Raw genomic sequence first — 16,157 nt, 5'->3', positions numbered from 1 at the left:
GGTCTAAATTTTTGCAGGCGGGATCGAGTAAGTTGAGAGTGATTGGGGGGCTCTGTTGGGGGCTCTTTTTTTTTTTTCCTTTTCAGTGGAGGTTGGGGTGTTGTCCTGCTGCTCCCAGTGAAACCGGGCACTGTTTATCTGATCTTACAGTACTGCATTATCAGATGATCCTTGCGCCTCAGCAACGCCACTGACCCACTCTTGTGGCAAACACTCAGCCGCTGATGCCCTCTTCATAGCTCCAAACACCCAAACCTCCAAATGCATGCAACCAATAGATACCAGTACACCTTAAGATGATATGCATTACCGTAAATTTATATTTATCCCAACCAGCAAGAGTGAAAGGAAATTGGTGTGTCCTTCGAACACCTGGAACCGCTTGAGCCAGGTTGGGAATATAGCCAGTACCGGTACCGTATTCCCATCGAACCCGGGGAAACGAACATTGGACCTAGACTTTGGGCGCTCTGGGTCAACCATGGAACACCTCCTTCGTCCCGAGGGGGGTGATGATTCCACACGTTTTGAGGGCCTTTACCCTTCATCGATACCCCCCCCCCCCCATACGGAGTGAGGGTGGAAGGAAAGAAGAAAAAAAAGATACCGTCCCATCCCACTGTGCTCGTCTATCATCAATTAATGACCGTAGCTGGCCTATCAGAACACTTCCTCGGGCTATGCGAAGATTTAAGGTTCTAGGGATCACGCAGTGTCACTCAGAGAACGATTCTGATTTGGGTATCATCTCCCCACATTTGGATAGTGCACGAGTTAGGATTACTCCAGAGACAAAACGTACGGTACGTGACGCAAAGCAAGTCGCTCTACAACTCCTGATAATGCCATAGCTATTCCCCAGAAATCAAACTTGGTAATAATAATAAAACGGATGTGACGAAAGGCACTGAGAAAGGCGCATAGCACGGAAAACACAAGGAAAAGAGTATTGAGATACGAGGCAAAGAATAGATTACCATGATTTTGAGGCAATAAGAAAAGATAGTTAACACAGACTCCGTACGCGGGAAATAAAAGGAATGCAAAGGAATAAAAAGAAAGCATAGCAGCAAAAAGCACATATATGCACACAACGAAGCAACTGTTTAGACCGGCCATCGTTAGGAAACATGTTCCAGTGTTGGTTTATAAATTTTGACATCCACCATATGCAGTTGCCCGCCACCCGGCCCATCGAACGAGAATTGCGGCAACCATATCGACCCCAATTTTTTCATATCCCCCGCTTCCACTAAATCCTCACAAGATAACGCATCGGCATCTCGGGGAGCGCTGGTCATCTCTTTGCCTTGATCCGAATCCACCCTTAGTACTACGCTGGGTCATTTCATCATCTCCGGTTTCTGCCGGACGGATAGTCATATGAACAACATTTGGTGAATCGTGGCTGAGCTTGCAGTCTATTATTCTCGTTGTGAGAATCCCCATCTTCCAAACAGATACTCGAGCAACTCGAGAACCATGAAGGTAATTAATATAGGGGAAGTAATTGGTACCTTTTAAATGTTGTTTGTCATCAAGCATTCGTCCAAAGTGAATGAGCCTTACAAAGAGAGCACTTGCTGGTCTCTGGTCCCATTCTGTGTATGGGATTAGGGTAGGTTAGTGACTAACTCTGGTACTAATGGTGAAGGGCTATCACAAGGGACAGGGGAAACGTACCATCCCGCCAATCCTTCCAAATACACTCCTTCAACTGCCAGACACTCATCTCAAACGGGTCTTTTAATGAATCCTTTCCTGTTCCACCCGTCACTGAATGCGACTCTAGGTAGGACTCGTTTATAACGAATTGATGGCGCACACCAGATATGAGGAGCAATGTGATCGAAAGGGATGGTTTTGAAGCCGTTATAGGTAGAGAAGACGAGGGCGGCTTCATTTCTGAGGGTGGAGGTGGAGGTGTGGAATCATCCGTGGTGGACCCGGGCGAACTAGTGGCAGCGCTGTTGACAGGAGAGAGCGTGGGCTCGAGGGCAACGATGGGAAGCATAGGAGGCGAAGGAGACCGTACATTTGGCCCTTCGGTGGATTGGGATGGATTCGAGGTGATAGGGGTAGCGAAGGGTGGCTGGCCTGGGGCTAGATGCTCTTGCGAAGTATGGTTGATTTCAGTTGTGCCCAGGGATAATGATGTCGGTGTCTCGTCGTGGGTTCGGGTATCAGGAACGTCAAGAGCTGGCTCATCCTGAGCTGGTTGAGTAGACGTTTTTGCTGACATTTGTGGATTGTCTGTGGTATGTCGCGAGAATACGATTTAGGGAGAAGGTACAACAAGTACCTCGCTCGAGGTACCGGTTGCAAAAGATGGTTTGTTTGTCGTGGTTACAACAACACACAGAACACAGGTTCCAGTCCAATCGCCCAGGAATTTTCGCTTCGACTCTGCAAACCCACCACGCAATGAAAATAGCTTAAAGGACAAGCAAAGAAATCGCGATATTAACTTTTGCTGGGTTGTCGGGTGGTATATGGGGAAAAATAGTAAAAGCGAGCAAAAAGCGAAAACAAGAGGGTGTTAACAAAAAGGCCTACTTCGTCTTTGATCTAGAGTACGGTATTTAGCCGGGATAGTGGTTATGAAGAAAAAGGGATTTGACCGATCGGTAACGGGAGCCAGGCGGGGCGATGGCGACAGGAGTGGCGGCAGAAAGTTTCGCACGAGTTTAGAATGAGATGCGAAGAGAACGTGAATTTGGAGATTAATCGCAGTCTAGAGCTGTCGACAGGGCAGACTGGGGGTTGGTGGGAAAGAAAAGAGAATGAATGCACGGATAGAAGTCGTGTGATTCTGGGCAATTTCGAGAAACTGGGGAAAAAAATATCAGGAGTGGGTTTTCCAGACAGGGAGGGGCAAGCTGCTCTTTTTGGGGCTTGTGTCGCCGTATTTGACGCTCGCGACAAGATTTCAAAGTTATCCCGTGGGCTGTGGGGGAGCAGCACACGCAGTGGTTTAAGCAACCCGGCTTGCCTGCATCGAATCGACGGTTTCGCCGATAAAGTGTGAGTGGAGTGGAAAAAAGGCTTGGGGGAGAGGAAGGAAAGAAGCTGGACCGAATCGAGAAAAGGTTTAGAGCTTGCAGAATTGCGGCGATCCTTCCGCTCCTGGGAACAATGCTTCGGGTTACAGACTGGACACCAGATGAGAAGAATAATTGTTGCAGAAGTTCGACCTGATGCTGTGCTGGGTGCTGTTTGTCTTCAAATGGTTTAAGCTGCACATCACCACACATCTGCGCATAATGTGGTGCTGAACCCAGTCTTTGATGGTTTAACTCGCAAAATTCTGGACGGACACGGAGCTGGTGGCGGACATGGCTTGGATCGGTGGCTTCTTATAGGAAACAATTGCCCTTAAAGGCATGGTGTCACTATAATTTCTTATCGCACTCTTTCGAGAGTTCGGGGAGATTACAATAGGACTGGTATCGTTCCATTCGATTTAGGTATGAGTGCCAAAGTTTAATCTGTCTTCCGCTACACATACAGGTTAGGGGAGGGGGTTACCGGTATGAGGCCTAATATACGGTACAGTACAGTACTCGAGCACAAGTACAGGTATCCCTCGTCGCCGGTGGTGCGGCATGGAGAGTTCCTTGGGGTGAAGTCTCACTTTGTTTAGGCGCTTCATGGAGCTGTGCTGATAATCTAGGCGGTACGATACTATCATCGCATGCTTGAAGCCTGGGTTAACGTACAGATTGAGTGAGGGGAACAGCAGAAGTCAAGAAAAAAGAAGCCGTTCGTGTAATACAACGCGTAAATAATGTTCCACCCAATCTGCATGACTAGGCACCATGGCCTCACAATTAATTCCTTTGTCAAGGAATAAATTTCCCTCCATCTTTAACTTCGTGGGGTAGATCTGGGATAGCGGGGGATATTGGTAGCCCCACGAGTTTAAAGATCTGGTTCTGTTCCGCGACCGGGAGATTTGCGGTCTACTATTTTATTGCGCCTCCGTGGATGACTACTTTGGTAGTGCCTAGTGGTGGGTTTATTCAAAAAAATCACTGTCGGGTAAGGAATCCAACCAGATGTGGGCTCTTCCGACTCCGGGAGCGAACATCCGAAGGGGTTTGATTGAGACGAACTCAATACAGTCAAAATATACGCAGCTTAAAACATCTGCTAGCTACACGGACAGCGTGTAAGCCGTACCTGGCCTTCTTCTCGCGCTGGCGTATGAAACACCGTCCACCTCTTATGTCGGCCTCATCGTGCGTTAGGATCTCCACGCCAGCGAACCTCATCAATGGGAAATAAACACCAGACCACCGGTAAAGCCGCGAAGCTTTCCTGGTACTCATTATTCTTTAGAGTACCAATTTTTCGCTTAAATGGCCTACAAACCAAAGTGGAAAGTTGTTGGCTAACTGGATCTAGTAGCTAGGGGAGCTTGTGGGTATTTTGTTGGCCCACGGATCTCAAACCTAACCTTTTCCAAGAATTTTCAACTTGTTAGGGAACCGCAGAATTTCCTCACTCAGGGTTTCCCAGATCAAGGTCCAAAGAAGCAATGGATGTTAGCTGAGGCTAGTGTTGTATGTTTACTAGGGTGGAGACATGCGAGGTCTGCAAGAGACTGAACTGGGGGGAACTTGGTACTGGGGTGCCGGCCGGGGCACGAGTGATTACGCGTGATGAGCCCGTTTCCTCCAGTATGCCCACAACCGGCATTTTGGGATACTGGATAACAAAGTCTCAGCGCCGTCGGAAAGCTAGGGATAAGCGTTGCCCAGACGAAATAATTTGAGGACGATGTGTGGGAAGAAGTTCCACTAAAGTGAAGAATGTGGAATGAGTGGACTGGTCTAAGGCCTGGTATTTTCTATTTCGCAGTATACGTAAGTTGCAGGCATACGAGTGGTAATCCAATATGTATCATACTTGGCTAGGGGATCTTGTTTTGTCCCGCCCTGTAGCTACGGGTGTTAACAGGGCAGTTTGGTTTGTTGGGACTCGAATTGCCCTAAAGAATAGATGTGGCAGTGTGGGTCTATTCAGTGTATGATACAAGCCAACATTGGCCTTGGTGGCCTTAGGCATTGGACTCTCGGAACAACACTTTTCACTTCTCAAATGCCTCGTGGATAGTATTATGACCCCAGAAGTCATCCTCTTCAGCCTTGTCACGGCGGGATTCTTCTCCGATTTTTATCCATTGCGTTCTTAACCTATTCCCTTCGCCCCAAGGCCTTCTCCCTTTGATTTCCAGTGATTTCGCACACGTTATAGTACCTTCTGGACAACTAAACTTTACTAGTGGCTTCTCGGGCGAACCTATTTTCCGAGTGACGGTTAGTGACGAGTTCGTAGCATGATAGATGGTCAAGTAGAATGCGAAGGTGCCCGGCGGGCTCGGCATCATGTATGAGGAAGATCTGCAGCAATTCTGACAGGTTCAATTTTTAAGCCTGCAGTCGTCATGCAGTGATACTACAAGGGTGGCTGCTTCGAGATCTTGGCGTTATGAGGGCCAACTTGCTTCTTGGGATGCTGAATTCCCTTGGGTGAATTTGCCATTAGAATTTTGTGGAATTGGTTACGGGGTGCAGTGGGTGCATTCGAGTATGATATACCAACTCTGTCAGAACACAGCGGCGCAGCCCCCCCTAGTGAATCATGTGGGTAATGGTGGTCTACTCGTGCGTCAGTCTTATAGAGGCGGTTTCGATATACCTCCATCACATCTTGCTCACTAACGTCATAATAAACCGGGGGAGTGTGACTTCTCAATTCAATCCTTAGACGACAGGGAGTTCTGTTTCAACACCGATACAGGTTGGCACCTGGTATTTCGCATTTGACGTAGAGATGAGTGGCCTCCAGACACTTAAACATTCCTTCAAACATTTCTGATCACTTCTGATGGGGTTGGCATAACTCTTGTTTATCTACTACTGCCAGCCAGCAGAAGCCAGAGAATTTAGGAGGTGTGGATTGGTGGACTCGCGACCGGCTGGTCAATTATAACCAGCCAACCACCCGACAGGACGATATATCGCAATGGTTGGCACGTGATCCTCATCGGACATATGTTGGGTAGGTTGGGTTTTTGTTTGGTGGAGGGATTGTTACTGTGGATCTGGGAGATAGTCAGGAGTTGGACTTTTTATTCTGGGAGGTTGACGTTGATATTTAGTCTTGGTGGGACGAGGGTAGTTGCTCAAACCTCTATGGGTCCGGGCTGGTGTCATGGGAGTGGAGGCTGGGTTTGGGTTGATTAGAGGGGAATTGCTATCAGGTCTCTCCAATTTCCCTTACGCTACTGGGCAGAGCAGGTATGATGCCCGGTTTTTTGGAGTCTGTAACGCCGCCGGAAATCATGTACAAAACTCAGTTCTGTGAGAGATTGGGCACAGGTAAAGCACATGTTAGATGCCATGACCTATTTCGCCACTACTCAATGAATGAAACTTGTAAGGCGTCAATATCTGGACCGTTACTTACATTCCACTGCTGCACACTTCATCCGTGGTGCGAGGAATGCATCTCCATCCTCAGCACTAACCTCACCCACACCTCCACAACGCCGTGCAGCGTCTATATCTTGGATCCAAAATTCATGAATAACATGGCGGTCTAAATACTGTGAAGGTTAGCGCCCTTGAAACCATGCCGTGGATGATATCTTATGACGACCACAACATCTTGATTGCCCCTCAGGCTACGGCCGAATCGCTAATGGACAGGATCGCACTCCTTCACTCGATTCCCATTTCCGTAAGCTATGACATACTCGTTTCTATATGGCTCTCAACCTGAGATGGCTGCCAGCAAGGCATTACCCTGGGACCTGAATTACACAGTCTTGAAACTGTCCTGAGATAACTATCGGCTAACTGGATGCTAAAAAAGGTCCGTACTACATCTGTGCTAATTGTCACAGTGTAGTTGCAGAAAAGGAGGTGGTTATTCGCCTAGAGAAAAAAAATAAAAAATACTATTCTGAACTGAGTTGATAGACCCTCCTAAAGATAGTAGCATGGCGATCTAGTGACCATATTTATGCCCATTCCAGTGTCCTCCGCACACGGAAGCAGGTATAGTGTGTGGTCAGATATACTCCCCCCAGTCCTTCATCGTTTATGGCTTAACATACTGGATCCCAAACAACGGGTGATATCCCGTGACGATGGCAACATCTTTATATCCCCTGGGTCACCAATTATAAATCACCTGTTCCCACTCTTGTATGATGATTAACTCTAATTTTGCGAACTTGGACAGGATTTTTTTTCCCATACAGCCCCCATGCCGCACTGCTATCCCTGCAGCATGGAATAATGCACATCACCACAGCTAGCTTCTAATTAACCAACCCAGTGAACCCGCCACGTTTGAAACATTTGTAAAGAATTTGGAAGCAAAGTTTGAAGGAGACTGCCTTGCGATTTCGTAGGAGGGGAAGGCCCACGGTTTGGGAGCCAAAAAACTAGAAGGGAGTAATCTGTTTTTAGATGTCTTCAGTTGGCACTATGTTCTCACTCGCCTCGGTATCCTGAGAGGTGATATACGACTACTCAGCCAGGGAGCGCCGTATTGGTGTAGTAGGCCTAACTGTTGGAAATTAGTGGTGCTTACTCGGGCATTTTTGGGGGTGGAATAAGAAGTGGGGTGGGCGTTCGTTCAGTGGCGTTTTTTTTTAATCCATTAGATATTGTTTCATCTGTTGTGTTTCTCGGTATGGCTTTTCCCGAGTTCCGGGAGGCTCCAGGGGGGGGGGGTGATATATGTGGCAGGGAATATTGTGAGATGTCATAGGAGTGACCGGGCTTTTATTTCAATTGGGGTTGGCGAGTATAGCCGGTATCTCGGGGGTTGCTCCGGATTGCTCTCTCAGTACAGGAGAGAGCAATTGAGAGGCCTCTGCTAGCAACTATGTGCTCGTGGATTAGAAGGAAGTGGCGCTAAGAATGTTTTCCTTGGATTTTCTTATTTGCTACTTTATAAACCTGTCCTTAGCCCGCGGTTGGGAGAAATTGGAGAACAATTCAGCATTGAAGTTCTACCCCTCTTTTGTTATTCCTACTACCATGGAAGCTTTATAAAATATTATGGAAGCTTCTCAGACGCTATCTTCAACCGGAGCGCTCAGGTCTTGACAATGTTGCTTGTGGTCTAGGCAGTCCGGTGCCAATAAAGGAGTCTTATTTGTACCGAACACTTTATATGGGATCAGATACCAACATACCCCATGCGCCGGAAACCTACTTTAACACCATACCACCTTATCTAAACACAGCAAAAACAAGCGAATGAGGTTTTCGGGGGTCTTTGGGATTGGAGTAAGGTGGTGGGACCGACTTCGCAGTTCTCAGCTTTTACGTTGAGTCCATTGTCTCCGTTAGATGTTGTAGCGCATCTACAATTAATCTTGCCCAAGTATTCCTTTCTTCTTATCGTCATGGCCCCGCAATACCGTAACAGAGTGGGAACAAGTGTATACCCCAGGGCAGGTGCGTGCCGACATTCATAAATATGTGAAAGGGATACTAGGCGAATTGAAAAGCAAGAATGCGGGTGTTCTCAGCAAGCATTTCAGGGAGCCCAGCGTAGCGCCAGAGCACCCTGCGAATCTCGCAGGTTCTCCTATGATACCCTCGAACACATGGGATATCTGGTCGCTGATCGCGCGCGAGTGACTTCTCATGATTGAACCGGTTCTGGCACCTATTATGTGCACAACCGCCCAAATTCATGAAGCAGCAAGTGGAATGTGGAATAGCAGCATGAAATTTAACCCGATCTGGAGAGAATTGGTGTTTTTATCACTGTATGGGATAACGAGAAGCCTCTCCCACTTACGACCTTTTTAAGGAATGTTTTATGATAGTGTTAGAAAAGTGCTAGATAAAATACAGAATCAGGATAAGAAAGGTGTGGACTTGGGACTGGAGGTTCACTGCACACACCGGAGGTTTGGACCAGGCGGCACTACTCATAAACAGGAATGATGTATCTATACGGCAGATTACGTACACACCCCAAAAGCACCTGACTAGCATAGATGCGAAGATGAAAAGCTGATTGCATTCTTCCCCTTGTTTCTGCACCACTTTACTTTCTTTTCCCTTCAGTCACTTTTCCTTTCAATCCTTATTCCGAACAATCTCAATACAATCAATCTTCTCTCTTCTCCCGTCTGATAGCTGCATGACCGTTTCCAACAGATAGTAATAGTAGGTGTCGTAGACGTTGCCGCTTTAATAGAATTAACTAATTACAGCACCCTCGTTCTCCAGGCCATTTGACCTCGATAGACCCCCCGAATAGCCCAGACTCCATGCGCTCACAGGCCTTTAGACCACCCAGCGTGGCTGACACCTCAATATGTTGCTAGGGGTTTGAAACTAAGACAAACCGGTGTCGGTGTGTGGGTGCTGTTTCGTGCTGAATGGAAGGGATATTTCAGGAGTGGTGAGAATACTCGGCCAAAAGAATCAAGATACTCGAGCAGTGACACGTTGCTTTTATCTTGAATAGCTTAGTGACGGCTTTGAGCCTCCTTTAATACCTCTTTCAACTTCATTCATGAAAGAATTTCCATGAATTATACTATAGCGGGTTATATCCCCACTTTTATTGAGATTTTTGGCCTCAGAGAGTTCCCTTTGGCGCCTCTTCAAGGGCGCGGTTTGGTGGTGGGGCTCCCAGCTCTACAGAATAGCATACATGGCCTTTGCGACTGTTAGGTTTCCGCAACTACAATCTCCAATAATAGGCAAAGATTCTTTCTGTATCTTACCTTGGAATCCCTTTCCGGAACCTTCTACAAGTATATGATTCGAATTTCTGTTCAAAGTATCATTGATTGCAGCACGAAAGCCATGACATGCTAGTCCCTTCACAAGAATGAGGTCAGGTACAAGATTTTATGCTGGTCCAGGCCCTGGTTGAATCCTCCTTCAAAATATATAAAAACTCCTAATGATTGTGGTATTCGCTGCATTACTCCAGCTACCCTCGCAGTCGTTGACATTCATTCACACACCCCTGAATAAGCTCTAGCACCAAACGCAGACATCACAGATCCTCAGTTCACTGCCGGCGAGTTAAACCTGCGCAATTATGGCCCTTGATGACCTCTCCAAAAACATAGCTCGTTCGAAAATGGTCGTCAAGAGACTCTCAGAGAGGGTCAAAGAAATTTAGGAAAATCACGAGAAAGAAACATCGGGGATGGTGACTTCGGTCGTTGATCATATCCTCATTCTGGAAATGGCTGGAGTTGTTGAGTACATGGTCATGGATTTACGGCCTATTCATAATGTTCTTGCGGAATTTGCAGTTGTTGCTAGGGCTCTGGACGAGCAGCGGCAGGATAACAAGTAGATAGTCTTGGGACAATGTTGGAGGAAATAAAATAGGTTAGGTGTTATAATTACTGCTCTGCACTATTGTGGGGAAAGGTGCATTCTGAGGATGTGTGTGTTTGCTCCGGCGCTGGTGGCTTCTACCACCCCTCAGGCAAAAAATATTCGAAAATCACTGATGGCAAGTATACGGCACTAGGAAAGCTCGGCCAAAAGTTAAAACCATATGATCGTAGTATTATTTTTAGGGATTACTCGAGCACTCTTGGGTAAAGAGAAAATTCAGGAGTTCTTTCCCTCCTCAGGATCTCCAAAAAGGTTGCGTCTACAAGTACTAGTAGGGCGGGAGAATAGTATTATACAGAAAAAGTATTGCATGGATTTTGCCCATGCATAATATTCACCCTAGAGGGTTAAAGCCAATTTTTCTAAAAAGAACAAAATTCGAGAACCGACCACCAAAGTGCAAACCGTAATAACTCTGGGGCAGGGGTTTCAGTGCAAGGTGCTCGGGATGATCCTGTTAGTAAACAGCATTCACAAGCGCAGGTTGGGAGTTAACGAGAAGCAATGGCTTAGAGGTGGTCGAGTTATCTTAGTAGGGGGGATCGGATGAAGGTGGGGGTAGTAAGGAGAGAGATCGGGCTGATTGATCGATATTGCATTGCGGTAACCACAAAACATCATCCTGAGATCCTGGGCTGTCTTATTGCACCCGTAGTTCTCCGTTTGTACTGTACCACACGGTCTGGAACTCACGACTGCTAAAACACACCCTTCTGCACATTCGATTTATCAGCTAGTAAGTGCAGATGATCAAGGGTATTATAATGGGAGACTTCCCCAGGACACTTAGAATGTGTTTCCTGGATTCCCCACGATAATATATCTGCACTAACAGACTGCTGTTGAAATGGATTGCCAATATGGCCCTCTGTCCTCTCCCAGAGTTATCAAAGGGCAGTGGTTGGTCATTGTAAAATATGTCCTTCCCCGCCAATACGGAGTCTCTGGTAGGTTTTGCAGGCTAAAGTAAATCCAAAAAAATACTGGTCTTGGTGTATGATCCTCTATAGATTGTGGTGGGTAGCTGTTGACGGAGGGAAGTCTACTAAGCTATCATACTTGTGAGGTAAGCCCCCATTTCTGAAAGCCAGGCCGGGTAGCTTCCCTTCCTTCTCTCCTAACTTTAACTTTACCCCATAAGTTAATCTCTTAACCGCCTAACACTGTCGCTCTGTACATTTTGTATTGGCAGTTCAAAGGGGTTACCGAAAAAGCTAGATATTAATGCTGCGGTCTCAGTTATCAACTTCATCTTGGGAGATGCTGAAACCATTACCAAAGCCCATGCTTAGTTCTCCGATCTATGAATAGAACTCTTGGTGTCATCCAATGTAAATCGGGTGAGCGAACAGCAATTTCCGTCGGTTAGTGCCCTATAGTCAAGAATTTAATCTCTTTGCCAGCAATCAAAAAAAAAAAGCTGAATCTCATCAGTATGATAGAAGGAATGTTGGGGACACTGCAGCGCTGCACTAGGGTTCAACAGAATACGGGGCCATCAATGGAACTAACCCTACAAGCTGGTATTGCGAAATCTTACATCTTAGCTGACCTGAATAACGGATTATAGTGGCGCTTTATTTTCAGAGTGGCCGCCAAGGATTCGTGGGTGTTCCCCTGCCAGAAAGGGTATTGGAGCCGTGTATAATTGTTCAGTCTGAAATTGAGGTGAACTATATCGTGCTCACTCCATTATGTTATAGCTATGTAACAAGTCTAACCAGAGAATCTAAAGGCTTGTCTTCCTTTCGGGAAGGATCGTTTCCGCAAGGTAATGAATGGTTGTTTGCACTAAGGGACTGAAGTGGACCTTGACTACAAGGGATGATTAGGGGACAAATAGAGGACAGTGGCAGGTTATCATTGACAACACTGAAACCCTGTATCTCTACTTTATCTGGCCCTTGAGGGTGATGCTATAAAATGGAGGAAAGGACCCTGAGAGTCATGGGAATAAACCCACCGTATTCGCTTCCATATTTCGCACACTATATACTTCTCAATGCACTTAGGGCGCCCCATCGGTGCTGTGTCTTCCCCGGCCACCCTCGGCCGTAGCGCGCAAAAAGAAAAGTTCAACTTCAGTGCTGCGACTCAAGCACCACCTACCGGTACTCTCAATCTTGCGGCTCCCACCCGAAGGGTAGCAGATGTTTGAGACTACTATCGATTTGTTGAAGATCCCTTCCGGATCCCTTAATCACACTTGGCTAACCTTCGGCTTACCCGCTTACTAGGATCAAGGGAATATCAGTTCTACAAAATTTGCAGCTGAATCTCCTTCTCTACGGATGCCTAAGGTCAGTGAGCGCGATTTAACCCAGGGCCGTTAAGGAAGAGGAGAGGAGATAGATTTCTTCATTGTGATATTGTCGAAACACTACAGTACAAGAACCTTACGACACCATCACACGACAGAGGGAAAGAAGAGAACTGGGCGATAGGGGCAGGCCAGAACAAACTACTCATTAAGGTGGATTAGCGAGCGGGTTGCTTGTTTTCGAGTACCTCGGTCCATTACGGGCGTGTTCGGGGACGGATAAAGCCGGGCAGAAACCTGTGGTTTCAACCAATCTTGCAACTTTGAAAATAGTTCCGGCGTTCGGCACTACACCAAACCATGGCTAACTTATTATGAAACTCGAGGATTGTAGGAATGACCAGAAAACCAAGGTTCGAAGCTTTGCCTTCAGAGGAAGGTCTTGAGCCCAACCCCTCAATAGGTGTCTTGCGGTGTGCATCTCGCAGTTCCCCACTTGGTCTGCTGGGATCACCTACCCAAGTCGCTGGATTGGGTTGAAGTCGCGTTTCTTTTTTTGGTGGTAATGCCCCAGGAGGTTCAATCAAATACGGGGGAAGGGGCGCGATTTCACTGACATGAGCGGGGGAACGGTGTTAGGCACCACTATTGCGAGCATAACATAGCCTAAGTTATGCCCCTTTCCCTCCTCTCTCCCTTTTCTCATTTGAAGCAATATGGGGTCGCATTTGACTTACACAAGCAACTTACTAACTGTTCGCTGGTTTTTGCCAAGAATACCGCCAGGCACCAAATTTTAGTGAGAAACTACCGTAGGTTTCGATTCTCATTCTGTGCCTGGCGTTATTCTAGGCGAAGATGCTCTAGCATCACAGCTAACTTAACTTCCCATACAGCCAACAGTGAACGGCAGCACCAAGCCTGGTGGCAATTTTGTCCGGTTTTCTGTCTCCCGAACATACCCTGAGGAGGAATAGTGCCATCCAGACAGAGTACTGTATAACTTGAGGGGTCTGAGCTTGATGGATCTCATTAACTGGTATTCGTTATTTCGCTACCCTACCCTGCTAAGTCTATTGTGGTTTAGACCGAAATTTCTGTTGAGATCAGAGAGGGTGGACTTAAAGGATCAACACGCTACTTGACTCGTGATTCGCTTCCCCCCGTGGCACGACTACCTTATTGGTAATCCTTGGGTTTGGGTCTGTGGTTTGATATTCTGGATACAGCCTGTTCCAGCGTTACGGACTCTAGCACTGCGAGACTCCACAGAAGATAGGCACCACCACCAAATCTCGGTCAATCAGACCATAAAAACTTGCCAAATTCTCCGCAACTTTGGAATCCCGCGACCCCGGAACAGACTGTACCGCCGAACCTGCCTAAACCAGATACTATGTTTGAACCAAGGTTCAGTGTCCGCGAGATCTAGGCCTATGGTACGCTAATTGATATTCATTACTCGCGTTCTTGCTACTATAGCACTCGGTATGTGCGGAAAACCCGAAACAGATCCGGTACGGTGCAAATGGCCTAGGGGCGGGTCCTCCGATGGAACAAAAATTCCGTTGCAACCGATCGGAGTTGTGCCAAGACACTACGAAAGGGGAGTAAAAATACAGTTCTGTATACTCACGGCACCGGTTTGCTGTCCGCTCCTATAAGGATATCGCTCATCATCGGCCATTTTTGCCTGTAAAATGCATCGGGAAACCTCGGGGGGCCACAGTTCCAACCTATCACGGACAACCTTGAATCTCAAGGACCTGGACTACTCGTACATGCACCTTAGAGTCACCCCCCATCCCTGTGGCGAAAATCAAAGTTCCTATTACTACGATAACCAAAAACCATACCAGCAAGTCAAAAGTCAGCAAATAGAGACCGTTAAAAATGCTTTAAGGTCATAGGTCTGCTACTCATACTCCTCTTCTCAAGAGAGCTATGATTTCGGCATTCATTTGGCATGCCGGACTGAGCTTTATTGCTATAGCTATAAAGGTTAATATTAACAAAAGAACGGCAAGGAGGATTGTTAAACGAGAAAAGGTAGAAACATATCCGGGCCAGTTAGAACTCCATTTGGATTTCTTAGTGTTGTGTACAGTGCACAAGATAAAAGTAGCCAGTGTTACAGTTCGGTTTTAAGGCGTTCATTGCCATTTAACCATTGCTGCAACCGTGGCTAGTAATGCGTTTTATTGGCCAAAACACCCGATGATGAGCGATACCATTATAGGAGCGGATAGAGCAAATCGGCGCTGTCAGTAGGGCTGACAAGGGGTCCTAAATTTAATTTCCCTGAGACATTTGTGTCCCTGGAGAGTAACAGTCCCTTACTAAGTGACATAGGTACTGATGAATCAAACGCGCAAGAATAGCATCATGAATTGGGTAGGATACTTTTGCGACCCGCGATGGAAATGATTCCAAGACCGGGAATCTTAGGATCAAGGTAGCACTTTAGGTTACAGATAAGGAAATCATGGCGTGCTTATGACCACTGATATAACCACATCCTCGCTCTTCTGTCGCGGATAAACTAGAGCTGAATTTTGAGTTTGGGTCATAGGTATTGAGGATCTGACTGTAACGAGAATGTTCATCCGTGACTTAGTTTAGGAGAAGAGAAGAGAATTTTTTGAGGACTCGCCAGGCTTCTGTGTGGACACAGGAGTGCGATCGCCACGAATTGGCTGTAAATATACTATCATAGCCTAGATAAAGATATCGTATGCATTGCATAATCCTCTTCCTGTCTGATCATAAGAAGAGGGAATGACCCAGCAGTGTATAGGAGAATTTGATCGCTCAAGTCTTCGACCATACCTTAAAGCCCTGTGATTAATCCTTCCTCGCGGGGTGGATTCTTCTCATAGGCCTTTTGCATTTTTTTACTACTTGTCGGATTCCCTTCAGCATGAAGAACCTTTTGCTTGCCTCGGCGTACCTGGCAAGTGTTGCACTGGCTGAAGCCGCGCCTCCACCGTATCTTAACTCTCCATCTCGGTTCCGCATCCCAGATGTTGGCCCACATCCTCGATATCCTCCACCTCCACCTCCACCTCCTCCTCCACCTCCGCACCCACCAACCCCAGTCTCTGGGAAGGGGGGCCGTCGGAAGGCTAGCCCTCCTATGCCATCGCCCAAGGTAAAACCCCTACATATATAGGACAAAAGAAAGGGGATCCGTTAACACCTACAAATCGGCATCACAGGTGGCAATTGAGGAGGAGGGCATCGTTGTCCCTGGGAAAAGCCCTGTGTCCAGTGCTCCTGTCAAGCCAGACGAAATTGCCTCCGATACTGATGATGACCCCCACCCGACCGAGTACCCACCACCTCCCTTTCTTCCTCCACCAGCTGGGCCTGGATCCTATCCGCCAGGCCCTCCTCCACTTGAACCTCCCCCACTTGGCCCCCCCTCACCTGCCCCCCCCTCGCTTGGCCCCCCCCCACTTGGCCCTCACCCGTTTGACTGCGATCGTTTT

The 16,157-nt window shown here is 47.2% G+C and overlaps 1 protein-coding gene; it reads right to left on the bottom strand.

The window, feature by feature from the left end:
* Positions 1-949: 949 nt before the first annotated feature.
* Positions 950-3,046, bottom strand: GSTUM_00010019001 (uncharacterized protein). XM_002841015.2 has 3 exons: positions 1,684-3,046; positions 1,518-1,601; positions 950-1,421 (listed from the first exon to the last, which is right to left on the bottom strand). Exons 1-3 carry the CDS (start codon positions 2,240-2,242, stop codon positions 1,261-1,263), a joined length of 804 nt encoding a protein of 267 aa, XP_002841061.1. The 5' UTR covers positions 2,243-3,046; the 3' UTR covers positions 950-1,260.
* Between the last annotated feature and the right edge of the window lie 13,111 nt (positions 3,047-16,157).

Source organism: Tuber melanosporum (genome assembly GCF_000151645.1).
Source record: "Tuber melanosporum whole genome shotgun sequence assembly, scaffold_65, strain Mel28".
NCBI lineage: Eukaryota > Fungi > Ascomycota > Pezizomycetes > Pezizales > Tuberaceae > Tuber > Tuber melanosporum.
This window is presented reverse-complemented; position numbering and strand designations above follow the sequence as displayed.

Bases quoted from the DNA above. Each gene is read 5' to 3' on its own strand.
- GSTUM_00010019001 (XM_002841015.2), bottom strand. From the start codon at position 2,242: ATGTCAGCAAAAACGTCTACTCAACCAGCTCAGGATGAGCCAGCTCTT. The intron at 1,602-1,683 runs GTACGTTTCCCC...TCCCATACACAG, and splicing joins TTGGAAGGATTGGCGGGATG to AATGGGACCAGAGACCAGCA. The intron at 1,422-1,517 runs GTACCAATTACT...CGAGAATAATAG, and splicing joins TGACAAACAACATTTAAAAG to ACTGCAAGCTCAGCCACGAT.